This window comes from Lynx canadensis, chromosome B1 (assembly GCF_007474595.2).
Source record: "Lynx canadensis isolate LIC74 chromosome B1, mLynCan4.pri.v2, whole genome shotgun sequence".
NCBI lineage: Eukaryota > Metazoa > Chordata > Mammalia > Carnivora > Felidae > Lynx > Lynx canadensis.
This window is the reverse complement of record NC_044306.2, coordinates 51,806,376-51,824,712: the sequence shown is the minus strand read 5'-3', so window position 1 is coordinate 51,824,712 and position 18,337 is coordinate 51,806,376. Positions and strand designations below refer to the sequence as shown.

Below are 18,337 nucleotides of genomic sequence, written 5' to 3'. Positions count from 1 at the left end.
CACACCATTTTAAGATATATTAAAAACCTCATCTCTTCATTCTGTACCCCTTCCTACCTCACTCCTTCCAATCTCAAGCTGCTCACACACCCAGCCCCCCTAAGACTAGTTTAGTTTATTGCCAGTCATGATGCTGTCTGCTCTGGAAAGTAGCAGGAAAAGCTGATAAGGTGCTGAGGACAGAAATCTCTGGCCTTATCTCTCCCTAGCACACAGTGCTGAGAGTGCATCCTTTTCCTGTCCTAGGACAAGAGACATAAACCGACCATCTCCTGGCAGCAAGGACTTCAAACAGGGCTTGGGGGCCTGCCTCTACTTTCTATAAGAGCCAGAAAGGAGAAAGTGGGTCATTGCTTTTTTGAAAGTTGTTTTAGTACCAGTAAAAATGTATATCAGTTAATAGGTAACAAACTAATTTATAAGAAGACATTCATTAAACAAGAAGAAGAAGAAGTGGGGGAGTGAAGGAAGGACTACCAAAACAACCCAAGAGTTGTAAGTCGTTGGACTGTTTTGTTTGGTTAGACTTTTGCCAGGGCGTAGGTTTGTACTGAGTGGATTAGATTTGGCTTTTTGTTTGTTGACAGATCAAGTGCATGGTTTTGAGAGCCTTTGTGATAATAAGAAATTGACACACAGATGGCCCAGTGTTGGAAGAGAAGAGTGAAATATTGGCTCATTTTTCCTTCTATCCCTCTGTCCTGCCAGGAAAACAGAAATAACATTCTCTCCCAGATTTTCATGCTGTGATGTTATGAAAATAGGATGAAGAGCAACTTTCCTTTAGGTTAGAGTGCAGCCTTGACTGGTGAGCAAGCTATGCTTTGCTTCTCTTGCTATAGTCTGAAGGGACACCGGTGATGGGGTTCTGAGCATTACCATCCCCTCTGGGCCTTCTTTGGAGCTAAACCACATAAAGTCAGAAGAGTCAGCCAACCTTGACAACATTCTGAATCATCGGGTCCTCAGAGAGGAGAGGACCTGCTTTGCAACGTAAGACTTTACAGTATTGAGGAGACCAGGCTTGATACCTCGTTACCATTTTTGAAAGAAATTGGTCACTGGACAGTTCTGATAGACAGCTAATTGTTGAAGTTTTAAAAGCGAATGACAACTTTAAGAATTGTGCATATTATATAATAGCAAAAGCCTGATTTTATTCCTTTTTTTAATGTTTGTTTATTTATTTATTTATTTTTGAGAGACAAAGAATCTCAAGCAGGCCTCACGCTATCAGTGCAGAGCCCCACGCAGGTCTTGATCCCACAAACTGTGAGATCATCACCAGAGCCGAAATCAAGAGTCGGACGCTTATCCAACTAAGCCATCCAGACAACGTCCCCCCTGCCCCTTTTTTTAATGTTTATCTATTTATTTTTGAGAGAGAGACACACAGAGAGAGAAGCCTGATTTTATTCTTGAAAGCTTCTTCGTCTCCTGATTCTGAGTGCTGTGAAATTATCAAGACTACACATTACAGTGTTAGAATTGTAATGGACCTTAAAAAACATAGCTGCCATTTTTGCACCTTTATTCATAGAGCTCTAGGAGTTCCTCAGAGACGCCTCAGGGGCCTTACAAGGGCAGAGTAGGCTTAGGACATGAGCTTTGGGTCCCCCTAACCCCACCTCCACCACAATTCTGATGCGTTACATATTGGCCCCTGTTTAAGATTGCATTTAAAGAGTGTCACACAGAGCAAAACCGTGTTTGAGAAAAGTCATTGAGTAGCCCTACTTCCTTGCTTTGCACAAAGTTCACTTTGAGGCCCAGAAAGGCCAATAACTTGTCCAAGATCACATATTCTGTCAGATGTGAGTCAGGTTTTTTTGACACTCAGGTGATTGCCACTTGTACTGCATTGAATTCAGCACCTTTCTTTTTGTTCCTTTGGTAGCTAATACTGTATACAACCACCACTCAAAGGATGGTCCACAGACCAGCCCAGGACAAGGACAGAAATTAGAGTAAACATTTAGGAACTTTTATATTCCTTGATATTAACTTCTATAAGTTGGAATTTTGGTTTTTTATGTCTTTTTAGAATGTCACTTTCCTAGTATTTCATACTATTTTATTTTACTTAGTATGTTGCAAAAATCTTGGTCCACAATGGATTGGAGATTTTAAAAAGAAAAATAAATGGCCCTTCACGAACCCCGATAGTCTGAGAAGGACTGTGATATAGGGCATTGACTTTCTAGAGAGATGAAGCCAGTTAGGGGCCACAAACAAGAAGCAGGTCTTTACAGAACCTTTCTGGATTCTGAGCAGGTAGGAAGGCAGCTTTACTTGTTCTTTTTGCTTAAACTTTTAATATAGTATCATTTTTCTTTATCAAGTAAAAATTATTATAGCTTGTATAAAACTAAGAGATTGTGTATTTAATATGTATAATATATGAGGATTATATTTTTAATAGTAATGTTTTTTTATGAGCTCTTTAGAATTATGATCTCAATTTAATTGGTTATGGGTTTGTTGAACCGAGTTTCATAGTTGGTTTTCTTACCATTTAGTTTCTCTTTATTCTAAAAATAAATTCTCCCAATGTATTTTTTAATTTTAATTTTCATTGTTATTGTGATAAGATTACTTACATGAGATCTATTCAGGTCTTCTTCTTCTTCTTCTTCTTCTTCTTATTATTATTATTATTACCAGTATTATTATTTTATAGTCTCCCTTAGAACAGGAGCTCCTAAGGGACGTCCTTAAAGGGTCAGTCCCTAAGGGACCAGTCCCAGTCAGGTAAATAGTAGCTGCCTGGCGAATGTTCATGTAGGATTGGATGGACCAAATGTTTGGACCTGAGCCTTTTTAAGATCTTATTCTTGTGTAATTTACTTTTATTACATGACTCAGTGAGTTCAGAATTTTATTTAATGTACTCTTACTAACTTAAATATCCTTTAATTTTTTTTTTTTTCAACGTTTATTTATTTTTGGGACAGAGAGAGACAGAGCATGAACGGGGGAGGGGCAGAGAGACAGGGAGACACAGAATCGGAAACAGGCTCCAGGCTCTGAGCCATCAGCCCAGAGCCCGACACGGGGCTCGAACTCACGGACCGCGAGATCGTGACCTGGCTGAAGTCGGACGCTTAACCGACTGCGCCACCCAGGTGCCCCTTAAATATCCTTTAAACACAGAATTATTTTGCCCAACCAAATTTACTCCTAAAAAGTATTTTTAAATGTTTTTCATTGTTATTTTGATTTCTGGTCAATTAAAAAGAGTATATAGAGGCGCCTGGGTGGCTCAGTCAGTTAAGTGTCTGACTTTGGCTCAGGTCATGACCTCACAGTCTCTGAGTTCAAGCCCCGCGTCAGACTCTGAGCTGATGGCTCAGAGCCTGGAGCCTGCTTCAGATTCTGTGTCTCCCTCTCTCTCTGACCCTCCCCTGCTCACACTCTGTCTCGTCTGTCTCTCTCTCGAGAATAAATAAACATTAAAAATATATATATAAAGATTAATCTTATATAATATGCAAGAATTGAAGAAGGGGCTTTTTTTAAATTTTTAATTATTTTTTTTAATGTTTTTATTTATTTTTGAGAGAGAGAGAGACCGAGCATGAGCAGGGGAGGGGCAGAGAGAGAGGGAGACACAGAATCCAAAGCAGGCTGCAGGCTCTGAGCTGTCAGCACAGAGCCTGATGTGGGACTCGAACTCACGGACTATGAGATCATGACCTGAGCTGAAGTCAGACGCCCAACTGACTGAGCCACTCAGGCGCCCCAGGGCTTTTTTTTTTTTTTTAATGATTTCACTTACCTAAATTAATTTACCTCTCTCTTTAAAATAATCTTGAGTATTCCAGATAACTATTTCTGTTCTAATCCTAGTTTCAAAATACTAGGTTCTCTGAATTCTTCAAAAAATGCTATTCTTTCTATAATAAGGGGCCTAAATTTGAGTTTTCATGATTCCTTAGCAACTTTGAAGTCTTGTGTGGAGTAAAGATGGAAGAGACATCCTCTGTTAGCCTCTGCTTCTGTTCTTTGAGATTCAGATACTAGCCTTCAACTGTGGATAAAACTATTTGTCCTGCCTCCAGGGAACAACGAAGAGAACCAGTTGACCTAGAATTATAAAATGTAGTCAATTTGGATTATTTTTAGATTTCATTCAAAGAAGTTGGTGCTTATGTCACATTGATCATTTCTAGCTTTGGAGGAGCCTCGTTTATCTTATAAGGGCCAGTATGTTGTGAAATGTTGTCACATGAGTCACTGCAACTTTCCAAGCCCTAGGACCTTTCAGGGAGGCAGGAAACCTGCTCCTTTTTTCTTTCCCCTCTTTTTCCCCAGAGGCTGTATGACTCTTGTCAATAGTTTTGATGTCAGTTACTTGAGAAGTTGTTGCCATAGAGAACCATCCTTTTAAAACATGTTTATGTTGGCTTTTCTTAATGAATGGTAATTTGAGCAGCTGACAAGGCAACTGGAAAAAAAAAAGAAATGAACAGCTTTGTTAGCATTGGCCTTCATATGAGGAATTTGGCATTATTTGTATTGCTCTACAGTTGTCCAGTACAGAGTGAGATATTTTGTCCCCTCCAGTTCCCCATTATCTTCTCTGAGATGTCCAGTTTATTTGTTGGAGTTTGTAAATTCCAAGCAAAGTTCTGATGCCTAATTATTAGAAAGTTATCTATAGGCTTATAGGGTGTTGAAAGTTCTCTTTGATATCTGGTCACTTCATCACCAGACTTTCTCCTTGTCTACCATCCTTTGCTACTTGAAGTCAGACAGCAATTAGCAGCCTCTCCACCATTCACTAGCATTAATTCAGGAAGTTAGCAGGAGACAAGAGATTGAAGACTCCCATCAAATCCAAAGCCCCCCAGTTCCATATATATGTGTATGTATATGAGTCTGTATGTGTATGTGTGTGTGTATACTTCAAAAGCATCCAACATTTCCAAACAGCAGATCATATTTTATGATAAATTTGTTCATTTCTTTGTTCAGCCCATATTTACTTAGCATCTATGTTTATTTATATACTAGAGAGAAAACACACTTCTACAGATTTTTTACTGATGAAATTCAAAACTTTATTTATAGACACTGATATTTGAAATTCACATAATTTTTACATGTCATGACATATTCTTTTGATTTTCCCCCCAATTTAAAATGTAAAAACTGGAGCATCTGGGTGGCTCAGTCGGTTAAGCATCTGACTCTATAGATTTCAGCTCAGGTCATGATCTCATGGTTCGTGAGTTCGAGCTCTACATTGGGCTCTGTGCTGACAGTATGGATCTGCTTGGGATTTTCTCTCTCTCTCTCCCTCTCCTCCCCCACCCCTCCCCCACTCATGCTGTCTCTCTCAAAAATAAATTTAAAAAATAAAATGTAAAAACCTCCCCTCCACCCCGAGAGAGAGAGAGAGAGAGAGAGAGAGAGAGAGAGAGAGAGAGAACACGAGCAGGGTAGAGGGGCAGAGGGAGAGAGAGAGGAAATCTCAAGCAGGCTTGACAGCACAGAGCCCAACATGAGGCTCGATCCCATGACCCTGAGATCATGACCAGAGCCGAAATCAAGAGTCAGACACTCAACCAATTGAGCCACCCAAGTGCCCCATTATATTTTTTATTTTTACCCCAACTTTTAATCAAAAGTTCTCTTCAATCAGGTGGAGTTTTACATTTGTTTTTAACCCATGTGATGCTTTCTAATACTAAAAACAATTGTGTTTCCCAGGTAGATTCCCTAAGACTGGTTACAGCTGAGACTTGGTATGTTTAGCCTAACTCCAGAGTGAGTGATGGAGATCTGGAAAAAAAAAAAAAAAACACAGAATTTCACACTTCAGTAAACCTTTTGTGAGTGCAAACAGCTCTTTGTCAGTAAAACACTGAATGTTTCCAATTATACGGAAACCAAAAAGGTACCTAGAAAGCCAAAGAAATGCCAGTGTGGTGGCACACTTCTTGCTTTCTATCTAACGGTATGGACCACTGCTTAGCTTACCCTTTAGAGACAGACCCATTTAGTTGACTCCCTAGAATCAGAGGCTTTCCCAGGTTGTATTTTCTGCTCAAGATACAACATACCTGTACCTTAACAGCTTGCTACCAGGGGCTTCTAGTGGAACTTTCATCCAGCTATTTGTCTTCTCAGAATAAGCCCCTACCTTTGCCTCTGATAGGCCCGAGAACTTTCTTGCTGTCCAACTTTTTCTTTTACAAAAACAGTTCAGCCCATGCATGTGGTTTTGTTGCTGTGTTCACCCAGTGCACAGAGTGCATGTGACGGTTCTCATACAATAGGACCTATTTTTTTCTTTTCCAACTGGGAGGTGACTATGGAAACGTGTAGTAATAGACCAGAGAAGTGTGTGGATTGGTTGACCGAGCTCCTCCACAGCACTAAGGGCCACAGGAAGTAATTGGCTGATCACTCTGAAAGGCACTCACTGTACCTTGCAGTAGTTAGAGAAGCAGTGTGCACCAGGAGGCCTGGTGGCATCTGATGAGAAGGGAATGGTTTCATCTGGATGGAAAGAATATACACTACAAAATGCTGTCTCCTTCCTACTCTTCCAAGCACCTTCTAGTCATTAGGCCTGCTTGGCATGCAGACATATCGGTACCAACAAATACAAAGCTTATGGCTCAGTGGGTGGCAGTGGGGGTATCTTTCAAGCCTTGTAGGCTGGTGTTTTGTGTGCTTTCCTTGAGCACTCACCATGCAGTTGTTCTTATTAGAGAGTATGTGTGCTGAATATAAATGAAATAATAATGGTTTTTGCCCTCAAGGAACTTAACATTTCCTTGGGAAGATGCTTACAAAGCAAATACACAAAATCAGAAAACAGAAGTCATTAATTAATTGCTAGTCACAGACAGTAAACAAGACAGGATGTTCCACAAGGGATCAGGCTTGTTGAAAGAGGCAGTTTTGCACTTGGTCTTCAAGAAGGTGATGCACCTGGGTGCCCAGGTGGCTTAGTCGGCTAAGCGTCCGACTCTTGGTTCCAGCTCAGGTCATGATCTCACAGTTTGCGTGTTCGAGCACCACATCAGGCTCCTTGCTGACAGTGCAGAGCCTGCTTGGGATTCTCCCTCTCCCTCTCTTTCTGGCCTTCCTCCACTCTCTTTCTCTGTATCTGCCTCTCTCTCTCTCAAAATAAATAAATAAACTTAAAAAAAAAAGAAGAAGAAGAAGGTGGTGCACCTATGTGTAAAAAATCTGCGAGAACATCATCGGCCCACATACCAAGTGACTGCATCAGCCCACCCTGCCCCCTCCATTGGCAGAGGGTTTAGTGCATACACATTCTGGCAGGACTTTCATCTTGACAAGTGATGAAACCACTTCATGAATTTATATCTGTCCAAAATGAATGGATGCAATTTCGACAACCCAAGAGTAGATCAAGACGTAATTTGTGTTTGTCAGAACTGTCCTGGTGAAAAACTTGGAAAAGATACAAAATGTTCTTTCAAACCACTCACTTGCCAAGCTTTCTTAACTTTTCACAGACTAATCCAACACAAGCTGAGGACAGACAGATGAGACTGAAAGTGAACATGAGTTCATCACAGGCAATAGCTATCAGAGCTAATAACTCCAGTGGCTAAAATCCATTACTCTTGAGCTCTGGATGTCTACTTTTTCTTTCAATGAGGAAAGTTCATTGAAGGATTACTGTTGCAGCATGCTCTCTGTGTTTTAACGTGGAAATCAAAAGGCTTCAGTCATCTTATCACTTAAGATCAGCAGTGACATATGAGAAAGGCTGGTGAGCTGAAAGCCTTTTGCCTTTGAAACCTCACCCCTGGACTAGTCCGCTACCATGAGTTAAGATTTTATATTTGCCCCAAACACCTAACTGAATCTTCAATCCAGACTTTGTTTTCCTGCCCTGCAAGATACTAACAACATTCTTCTGAGAGCAATAAAGAGAATACTCCTTATTTGGGCATTCTGCTGTTAATCCAGTTTAGTACACATGTTTGAAAGGCACAGATTGTGAACCCAGAAGTGCTTGAGCACATAGCTCATTAAGCTGCAGAGCCTCTAGAGAGAAATACTTAAGAGAAACAAAGAACAAACTCATAATTCTGTAGACATTTGAGAAAAGTTGACACGCATAGCTTGGGGCATCTTCCAGGCACCTGAGATGGTTGCGTTATATTATAATTGATGTCTTCAGAATCTCCCTCTGCAAGGTCTTGTTTCCTTTGCATCCATTCTGCCCCACCGTCCCTAATCCCAGTGGTAATTTGGAACCGCCAAAACAAAAACTGTTTTGTTCGGAACTGCCAGTGGTAATTGGGAACTGGTAATTCGGTATAATTGGCACACAGTATGCAGTCTTGAACCACTTGATCTAAATGTTGCTGAGAGAAAACAGACAAAGCAAGTCAACAGTAGGAGGGGCCGCCTGCCTCACCAAGTGATCGCTGTCTGCATTCGAAGTGTCCAGGTGGAGGTTGTAAGACATTTGTCCAGGAGGGAGTCTTGCCTTAGGTGGAAGGTTGGACTTGGCTTTTTCTTCCTGCTTCAAAACACTCACACTTTGCTAAGTGAATTTACATCCTAATGTGACTAATTAAAAAACTCTTAAACCTGGCTTTGGGCTATTTTTTATTTTTATAAATTGCAAACTAGACAAGAGTCTTTGTTCTGTTTCGAAAGTAGTATCTATTTCTGGTGACATTTTTTTCTACACTGAAGCTTTGCATCAGTTAATTTCTGCCCTCATCAAAGCTGAGTCCATGGGTTATATGACCAACGAACATATATTTCAGTTTTAGGATGATTTCTGAAGGAGAGGAACAGTGACAAGTGAGTCTGTGTGACAGGGTAAAAGTTAGGATGCCGAGTGGAAAGAGAAAGGGCTTTGTGTCTGGCAGTCTTGGGGCTGAATCCCCCTGCTGCCGGTTCCTGCCACAAGATCTACTGCACAGTTAAGTGTTTTGAGTGTCCATTTCTGCCTCTGTGAAATAGAATGCCTCTCCTCGGGTTGCTTTGAGGGTCACATGAGATGACTTATGATAATAAGTGACTGGCATGTTGAAGGCATCCAAGAAATGATAGCTGCTTCCTTCCGTACCCCCAGGTGTGGCCACTTTGGGGGAAGTTGCTGTATGTGATTGCATGGAGTGTTCCCACACGGTTTTTCTAGCTTGAACCCATTGAGGTTCTGTGAAGTGAGAAACAGGTCCTCCTGAGTTCTCACCCACAGAGTATTTATTAATTGGGTAGAAATTAAGTCCCTAGCTATCATTTGGGAAGACTGATTATCAAATGTTTTTTCAACACATACTCTTCTATGCTCTGAAAGAAAGGAGAACACTGAGGCTTTCTGGGAACAGACAGTATTAACTCATGAAACAGTTTTTAGAGCAACACAAGAGTAGTTTCTAAAATACATCAAAAATATTTAAAGTCTCTAAATGTACCTTGGGCCTTTCTGATTGACAAAAAAAGAAGGTAGTACAATGGGTAGATTACAGATTTAGGAAGAGGTGTTTTAAACTGTTTTATTAATTTCCATTACCATTTCCCCTCCTCATTCACGGACCTCTTTCTTTGAAAAGCTTATTCATCTTAAGTCCTGGGCATGCACAGCTACATTGGACACGTGCCTGCCCTGGCTGAGTGTGGAGTCTTGTGAACTGACCGGTCATGGTCGGCACAAAGGCTAGGGGTGCCCATGTCAGAGCCCAGCTCCAACACATACGACTCTCCCACCTGCATGCGTCACTGGACCCCAGCGAAAGCCCTCATTTCTTCTTGCACATGCCGTTCTCAAGCCGGGACTTAAAGAATCCTAGATTGTGGAGGCATAAAAGCCAAGGGAGAGGTTGCCAGGTTATTCATTACAGAAGCCCACCACATTTTTTATTCTAGTCGGGTAAAATCATTAGCATTTCCCTTGCTGTGCCTTTGGAGAACACAAGGTTAGGGTATGTGAAAGATCAGTGGAGATTTTCAAGCCAAGGTCTAGAAAAAGAGAACCTTCAAAATTGTTAAGTACAAAATGAGAGCTTATTATTTTTTAAAGTTTTAGATTTTTACTACCTTCCTTTGAATTTGGGATGATTTCTAGGATGTAGGTGTAAAATAGATGCATCCTCCAGTTTTTGTTTTTTATTGATTTTAGCCTCTATATAGTGTCCGTTCTTTTAAGCAAATTCTAAACAGCTGTTCAGTACAAAACAGTATTTGGCTCTTTCACCTCTTCTGAATGGTCTTACTGGATCTGCTCTTCTGCTACATGCGTTCTTACAAGTGGTATAAAAAAGTTTCCACAGGTAGACTGTAGGTAGATTGGTCTCACTGCTTGGCTTAGCAGTGGGGTGGTAGTTTTCAATGAACAGAGTTGATCTGCCTGCTTGTATACTGTCTCACTGAACCTTCTCTCCTCTCTTATATCATAGAGAAGGGGCCAGCCACAAGTGTCTCTTCAGAGATCAGGAAATTTTAGGCCTTCAGGGGACCTTAGAAGTTACCTCATTTTGGGGCGCCTGGGTGGCTCAGTCAGTTAAGCATCCGACTTCAGCTGAGGTCATGATCTCGCGGTCCATGAGTTCGAGCCCCCCCCCCCCTCCCCGTCTGGCTCTGTGCTGACAGCTCAGAGCCTGGGGCCTGCTTTGGATTCTCTGTCTCCCTCTCTCTCTGCCCCTCCCCCACTCACACTCTGTCTCTCTCTGTCGCTGAAAAGTAAATCTTAACAAAAAAAAAAAAAAAGATGAAGTTACTTTGTTTGACCTACTTCTTTGGCTTGATAATAGGTAATTGAAGCCTAGAGAGGTTATGGGATTTACCTGAGGACCTCCATTAGTTAACAGAAAGAATTAGAATTTAAAAAAAAAAAACAAAAAAGTTTCTGAATCCCTAAGCTTGAATCAAATGTTTACTAAGGTGACTAGCTAACCATATCTCCTTTGGTAGTGTTTAATATGGAACTGGAAGTTTTCAACCTATTTGTAAATTTATTTTACTCATTTTTAGAACATTGTTAGCAAACTGGTGCATTCTCAAAGTTTACAAAGTAGTTAAAGTGACATTTGGTATTACAGATTTTTTTTTTTTTGAGGTTGTATTGTGTGTTTAATGGAAATGTGGAAAGGTGCAAATTGTTTGTATTTCAAACAACTAGAAAGTAACTCTTGCTTTTTTCGGTACTTACTTTGACGTAGAGACGAAATATGAAAAGTCCTTGTTTTCTTGAAAAGCTGTACGTTTTTCATATTCACGGACAAGAATCTAGAAACTGGGATTACAATCACTCTAGTAAAACTAGGTTTATAATTTATAAAATCATAAAATATGGACTTATGAAGTATGAATCCTGGGCACTGCTCCTACAGGAATTCAGATCTGCAACTGATTCCTGCTGTTACCATGGTTTTTAAAACAGATACATTCCTGTAGTGTGGGAGGGTGGCTGCCCTTGGCCTTAAATGGCTCCCTTCATCAAGTCTTTGTTTTGCCTACACTTTCTTTGAGATAAATCGGATTTGGGTGCTGGCACCTCTTGCTTGTCTCCATGCCCTGCTAAGCTTGGTGTGCAGTAGCCCATGGTTATTAAAATCCTTATCACCATAAGGAGTTAATTATGAGCATAGTTATTTTCTGGGATTAGAAAGGCCTGCTGAATTCAACAAGTGACTCAAAAATAGTCTTATATTTCCTAATAGTTAAAAGTGTGATTAATACCAGCAGCTAGTTCTGTGATTTAACTGTTAACAGCAGGAATTCAGGAGGTAATAAATAGGTGAGCAAGGTAAGGAGCCATAAGATATCATTTAAATTTGAGTTCCTCAGACACAGAAGAGTTGGCCCACATAAGATAAACTCCTTTTAATGCCATGAAACTAAATGAGATCTGTTTTACATAAACGGGCCACCTTCACAGACTATCTACTGTCTGGGTGTGGTTGTGTGCCCTTAAATGGAAGGCAAGACCGTTCTTGTCCATTAAACCCGGATTAGCTAACACCAGGAGACCTTGAGGAGACTTTTTGTTCTGCTGTGCAGAACTTCAGCTTTTTCAACATTTAAGAAATAAAAAGACAAATGACCTTGTGTTTTTCTCCTGGGGCAGCTATTTTTAATTTTTTTGCACAATTACCCAATGGGATTGCAGCCAGAATTGAATGCTGATAGGTAACATTTGAACTTCTTCCCAAGGCTTAGTTGGTTTATTCTATATGTTCTGCATTTTACATTTCAAAATTTTAAAATCGGCCACACAATTTTGTGTTTTGGGTCTTGAGTAAAATAAGGTGTGTGTTGATTGGATACGTTGTGATAACAAGGTGAGATACCCTTTGGAGAGCTCCCTGGGGCAGTGGACACTCAAAGCCCAATTGTTCGTTGATGGAATATTAATTCTGCTGGAATTTCAAAAAGGATGCTACGTTAATTCCACTGAGCTGGTTTTTGAGTTCTGTATCAAGAAAATGCATAGTCCGTTTATATATGTTGGTTTGTGATAAAGTTTGCTGCACGGGCAGAACTTTGCCTGCCAAGTTCAGAATAATTAGTAAAATGCTAGTTTGGAAACTGATTTATTCAGAAAACCGTTTACCCACCCTTCCAACATGAAAGGGTCAGACAACCAGTCTCTTCCTGTGAAAATAAGTAAATATGAAGGAAGAAGCCAGGTAATTATGGAAACCTAAGTTTAGCATTATTATTTAATGGCTTGATTACTTTAAAATTTTCTGTGGGCACAGTTCTAGATATTGACATGACTTAAAGCATAGTCCTTATATTCTTTATCTTGTAGGTACTTTCTTTCCTCTCACATGTTTTCATTGCCTTACTGCCAGCCAGCCACAACCCATATGGTGATACCAACATTTCATTTTTTATTCTAGCCTATTAGGAATTTTCTCACTTCTAAAGCCTTACAGCTGAATGTATTTATTTAAAATTAAGATATAAACCCCACTTAATCCCAGCTGTTATGAGTGAGTAAATTCTTCACATTTGGAAAAAAGACTAACACACCCATGAGTATCTAATCCATGTCAGCATAGGGATGGGGCCATCTCCCTTCTCTCCGCCCCCAGCCAAGGGAAAGACGACTCCTCATGCTAACCTGTTCTTTCTGAGAAGAGGAAGGAACACCTTCACTTCCAGTCACGGTGTGTCCTCTACTGGAGGGCCACCCTCTGCCTTCAGAGGAGACAGGTGTTCCTGACACAGCAGCTTCCGGTTGGTGTTGGGCTCCTGTTATAGGAAGGGTTAACATAGGCATGTGTCATCTGTGTTTCTAGGTCTAATGCACAGAGACTTGTCTAATTGATAACAGAGCTGAAATAGGTGTCCAACAAAATCACAAAGCTAGAGGACTTCAGTGTCCATGTTTTTTAAGGGAGACTCTGGTTACTTAGTCATCATTTATAACATTGTTGCTAAGGAGCTGTTTACTCAGAATTCCAGGTAGGTGACTTACGAAGCTAACATACGAAGTTAGCTTCGGTCTGGTGGAATACAGCTTTCAACCAGTGTCTGGCTGCCTCGTTCTGTGCTTTGCAGTTCAGCTCTACCAACGGGGAGAGAAAGAGATGAGGGGGAAGCCAGGCACTCAGCCTGGTCTACTGGTGAGTGAGAGTAGCTCCGTGTGCAGGCCCCCAGGATGCTGTGAGGAGTAACCAGCTGATGCCTAACTGATTTTAACTTTCTTCCCCACCTTAGGATGATTCCAGCCCAGCCACTCCAGATGGGAATGCACCCTCCACTACAACAACCAGCGCCTTCACCATCCAGGAGTACTTTGCCAAGCGGATGGCAGAGCTAAAGAATAAGCCACAGGTCATAGCTGCAGGGCTTGACCTCACAGAGACCCAAATGGAAAGAAAAAGGGGAAAGAAAAGAAAGAAGGAGGCAAAAGATAAAAATGTGGAGAATTACACCGAACCCAAGGCCAAGAAGAAGAGAGACCAAGTTGAATGGCAGCTCAGAGACCCTTGTTGGGACGAGAATTCTGGTGTTTCTGCTGAGGATGGAGAGGATTGTGTGTGGCCGCCTGATGACCAGGACATTGCCCCAAAGCCCAAAAAAAGGAAACAAAAGAAAAAGCTACGAAAGCAAGTTGAGGTAGCAGTGGATGCTATATTAGATGAAATACCAGTGAAAAAGAAGAAGAAGAAAGGTCCCAAATAAGTTCTCTAGAGCCAGGGCCTTCCAGCCACTCAGATGTCAGGGCACCACGAGCAAACACCTTTGGCCTGAAGTCAGAACAGAGTTCACCCAAGAGGGCTTTGACATGCCCAGGGGTTGCTGAGTCTCGCCCTCTCACCACGTTTTTCCCAGAGTTTATCCAGAGAACTTTCTAATGTTCCAAATCATGGCTCTCATAAACAAATAAATTTCTTTTTAGACTGTGAGCCCTTCAGCATGAGTGTTTATTCATATTTATCTGAACACATAGTTATGTGTGTGTGCACATGTGTATGTAGGTATGTCACAGTCTGTATTTGCTCTTGATTTCCTTCAGTAACAATGAATTTTGCTTCCTTCTCAAGGATTTAGTCTAATTAAAGGATTAAGAGGCAATAGTTTAGATTCAGATAGTTCTTTTTGTTCTATAGCCAACCATACGTTTTTGCCAAGCAGGTATTATGTGATTACATTCCCAAATCAGAGCATTGTTGGGTTTAGTTTGGTTTTGACGGGGAAATTGTTTTAATACCCTCTCTTCCACTGAGCGATGATGGCCATGTGTTCTGAGGTCTTCTCCCCAGAACGTCAGAGTTTAGGAAGTGAACTGAGACTCTAAGGATAGTGTAACCTTCCCGTTCTCTCAGGATGCCCCTCAGCCGTTCCTCAGCCAGTGTGGGCCGTCAGATCTATTTCCATGTGGTCGTGCTTGGGGATAGTCCCCTGTCGTGGGCTCTGCCTTATTTGTAATGATCAGGAGTTTCAAAAATACTTAGAATATAAGGTAATGAAATTAATTTCCTCTGGAAGGCAGTCTCTAGATTGGGACTGCCTTATGAAAGTTCTTAAAAGTATAATTATTACATATATAATAAAAGGTATCTTTCCATCCTGCTCAAACCAAAAGGTGTCACCTCGTTGTGTTTATCCTTCTGTCTTCCCACACCCTGGCAAGTCTCCCGGTGTGCTGGTTAAGCTCTCTCTGTGCGGCTTTGCTTCAGACACCCTCACGCCCTCTCTGGGACACAAAGTGAAAAACGTTTGGAGATCCAGGCCTACTGTTTTCCCAGCTTCTTTGCCCTCTTCTGCTTACTTTCTTCTCATCTCTCCCTTCTTTTCTTCATCCTTTTCCCCTTTTACTCTTTCTTCCCTGCTCTCTCCTTATCTTTGCCCCCCCCCCACTTTCTTGTACCCCCTTTCTAGCTTCCTACTCCCTGTGTCACTCTTGCAGTTTGCTGCTGTTTGGCCCGCTCTGCCAGACCTGTGAGCATAGCTGGGAGGGGTGGCGGGTGGGGTAGGCTATATGCGTCCTCCACCTGATTTCTAGATTGCTCTGGGGTAGTAGGAACCAGAACTCCCACACAGGTTGATGACCTTTTGCCCTTGATTCTAACTCTCAGGTTACATGTTACACATGAACCATGGCCCTGAAATGCTTAAAATTGACAAAATACATAACATTTGGTTTTAAGTCTTAAGAATTCTGAACAGTGTTGCTAATTGTTTAAACACACTCACACACACACACACACACACACACACACACACACACACACCTCACAGAGAAAATTCTCAGGAGTTCAGAGCCCGAGATCTAGTTTCTCAGTTTTATCTTGGCCCCCAGAATTTAGAATCTCAGGCAATGGTCCAGTCTAATAAAACACCCAAGATTTTTTTTAAAACAGTTTTTGCATTTCAGAGTTTATTTTTGAGAGAGTGTGAGAAGGGGAGGGGCAGAGGGAGAGAGAGAATCTCAAGCAGGCTCCACGCTGTCAGCATGGAGGCTGACTTGGGACTTGATCTCATAAACTATGAGATCATGACCTGAGCCAAAATCAGGAGTCAGATGCTTAACCCACTGAGCTACCCAGGTGCCCCAAACACCTAATATTTTTAAAGTCAGTTTTCTTTATGGAGGCACATGCTCAAGTTATCTCTTCTTGTCCTATCTTGTTTATGAAACTATAGTTCCAGAAAGGAGTGGGAATGTATGAAACCTAAAGGAAACTATCTTTTAAGTATATATTTATATATATATAGGGTTTTTTTTCTTTTTTATTAACTTTCACTTCTTTTACTAATAAAAATGAGTGTCAGGAGAATATACTGAATTGTGTGTAGGAGGAGGAAGCAAATGGCTACGTAGGAAGCAGAGTACAATGCATCTGGGTCAAATGGGGTGAAGGGGCAGCTGGGAAGACCACAGGCCAGAGGTGCTGAAGGGACGTTCTTTGGAATTCCAAGGTAGTCACACAGCAAGATAAAGCACAACTTCCATAGAGCAAGCCTGTAGACTGTGATGATTATTTTCTGAGAGAGAGAGAAGGAGCATGAGCAGGAGGAGGGCCAGAAGGAGAGGGAGAGAGAAGCCCAAGCAGACTCCATGCTGTCACCATAGATCCTGAGGCAGGGCTCCATCTCACAACCATGAGATCATGACCTGAGCCGAAATCAAGAGTCAGACTCTTAACTGACTGAGCCTCCCAGGCGCCCCTGTGATGATTATTATTTTATTGGGCTGCAGAAATAACTTCTAAATGGTTTTAATCACAAATGGGTAGCCTGAGTATAAGGCACGTTTTCAGCAAATAGCAGACAGGGTGACCATTTGCTTTGAAACACACGAGTCTGTTTTCTCCAGACATCTTCAGCTTCCATTTTTCCCAAGTGTCTCAGAACACTGAGTTTTCTGGATCTAAGTGGAAGTCAGAACTATGAAATAAATCCTCTTGAGAACTGCATTTCATAGGCATATTTTTAAGTTAACATACGAATCCTATTTTTTACCTTAAATTACCTCAGTAAAAATATATTTCGTATTCTTAAGTACTTTTCTTCAGTTTTGAGAGGGAAGGTAGGTTCTCAGGAGATTTATCCAGCAAGGAGGTTCCAAACATTGTCTTGTAGTACCGTTCTTTTTTGTTGTTGTTAATTTATTTTTTTTCAATATATGAAATTTATTGTCAAATTGGTTTCCATACAACACCCAGTGCTCATCCCAAAAGGTGCCCTCCTCAATACCCATCACCCACCCTCCCCTCCCTCCCACCCCCCATCAACCCTCAGTTTGTTCTCAGTTTTTAACAGTCTCTTATGCTTTGGCTCTCTCCCACTCTAACCTCTTTTTTTTTTTTTTCCTTCCCCTCCCCCATGGGTTCCTGTTAAGTTTCTCAGGATCCACATAAGAGTGAAACCATGTGGTATCTGTCTTTCTCTGTATGGCTTATTTCACTTAGCATTACACTCTCCAGTTCCATCCACGTTGCTACAAAAGGCCATATTTCATTTTTTCTCATTGCCACATAGTACTCCATTGTGTATATATACCACAATTTCTTTATCCATTCATCAGTTGATGGACATTTAGGCTCTTTCCATAATTTGGCTATTGTTGAGAGTGCTGCTATGAACATTGGGGTACAAGTGCCCCTATGCATCAGTACTCCTGTATCCCTTGGGTAAATTCCTAGCAGTGCTATTGCTGGGTCACAGGGTAGGTCTATTTTTAATTTTCTGAGGAACCTCCACACTGTTTTCCAGAGTGGCTGCACCAATTTGCATTCCCACCAACAGTGCAAGAGGGTTCCCATTTCTCCACAGCCTCTCCAGCATCTATAGTCTCCTGATGTGTTCATTTTGGCCACTCTGACTGGTGTGAGGTGATATCTGAGTGTGGTTTTGATTTGTATTTCCCTGATAAGGAGCGATGTTGAGCATCTTTTTATGTGCCTGTTGGCCATCCAGATGTCTTCTTTAGAGAAGTGTCTATTCATGTTTTCTGCCCATTTCTTCACTGGGTTATTTGTTTTTCGGGTGTGGAGTTTGGTGAGCTCTTTATAGATTTTGGATACTAGCCCTTTATCCGATATGTCATTTGCAAATATCTTTTCCCATTCTGTTGGTTGCCTTTTAGTTTTGTTGGTTGTTTCCTTTGCTGTGCAGAAGCTTTTTATCTTCATAAGGTCCCAGTAATTCATTTTTGCTTTTAATTCCCTTGCCTTTGGGGATGTGTCAAGTAAGAGATTGCTACAGCTGAGGTCAGAGAGGTCTTTTCCTGCTTTCTCCTCTAGGGTTTTGATGGTTTCCTGTCTCACATTCAGGTCCTTTATCCATTTTGAGTTTATTTTTGTGAATGGTGTGAGAAAGTGGTCTAGTTTCATCCTTCTTCATGTTGCTGTCCAGTTCTCCCAGCACC

The 18,337-nt window shown here is 41.3% G+C and overlaps 1 protein-coding gene across 1 annotated transcript in view; it reads left to right on the top strand.

Annotated features, from left to right (window-relative positions):
• Positions 1-14,369, top strand: part of PINX1 (PIN2 (TERF1) interacting telomerase inhibitor 1) — an 88,196-nt gene extending 73,827 nt beyond the window's left edge. Inside the window, exon 7 of the mRNA XM_030312703.1 lies at positions 13,678-14,369. Within this exon, the coding sequence (XP_030168563.1) occupies positions 13,678-14,145 (468 nt within the window). The 3' untranslated portion in view covers positions 14,146-14,369. The remainder of the gene's footprint in view (positions 1-13,677) is intronic.
• Positions 14,370-18,337: the final 3,968 nt, after the last annotated feature.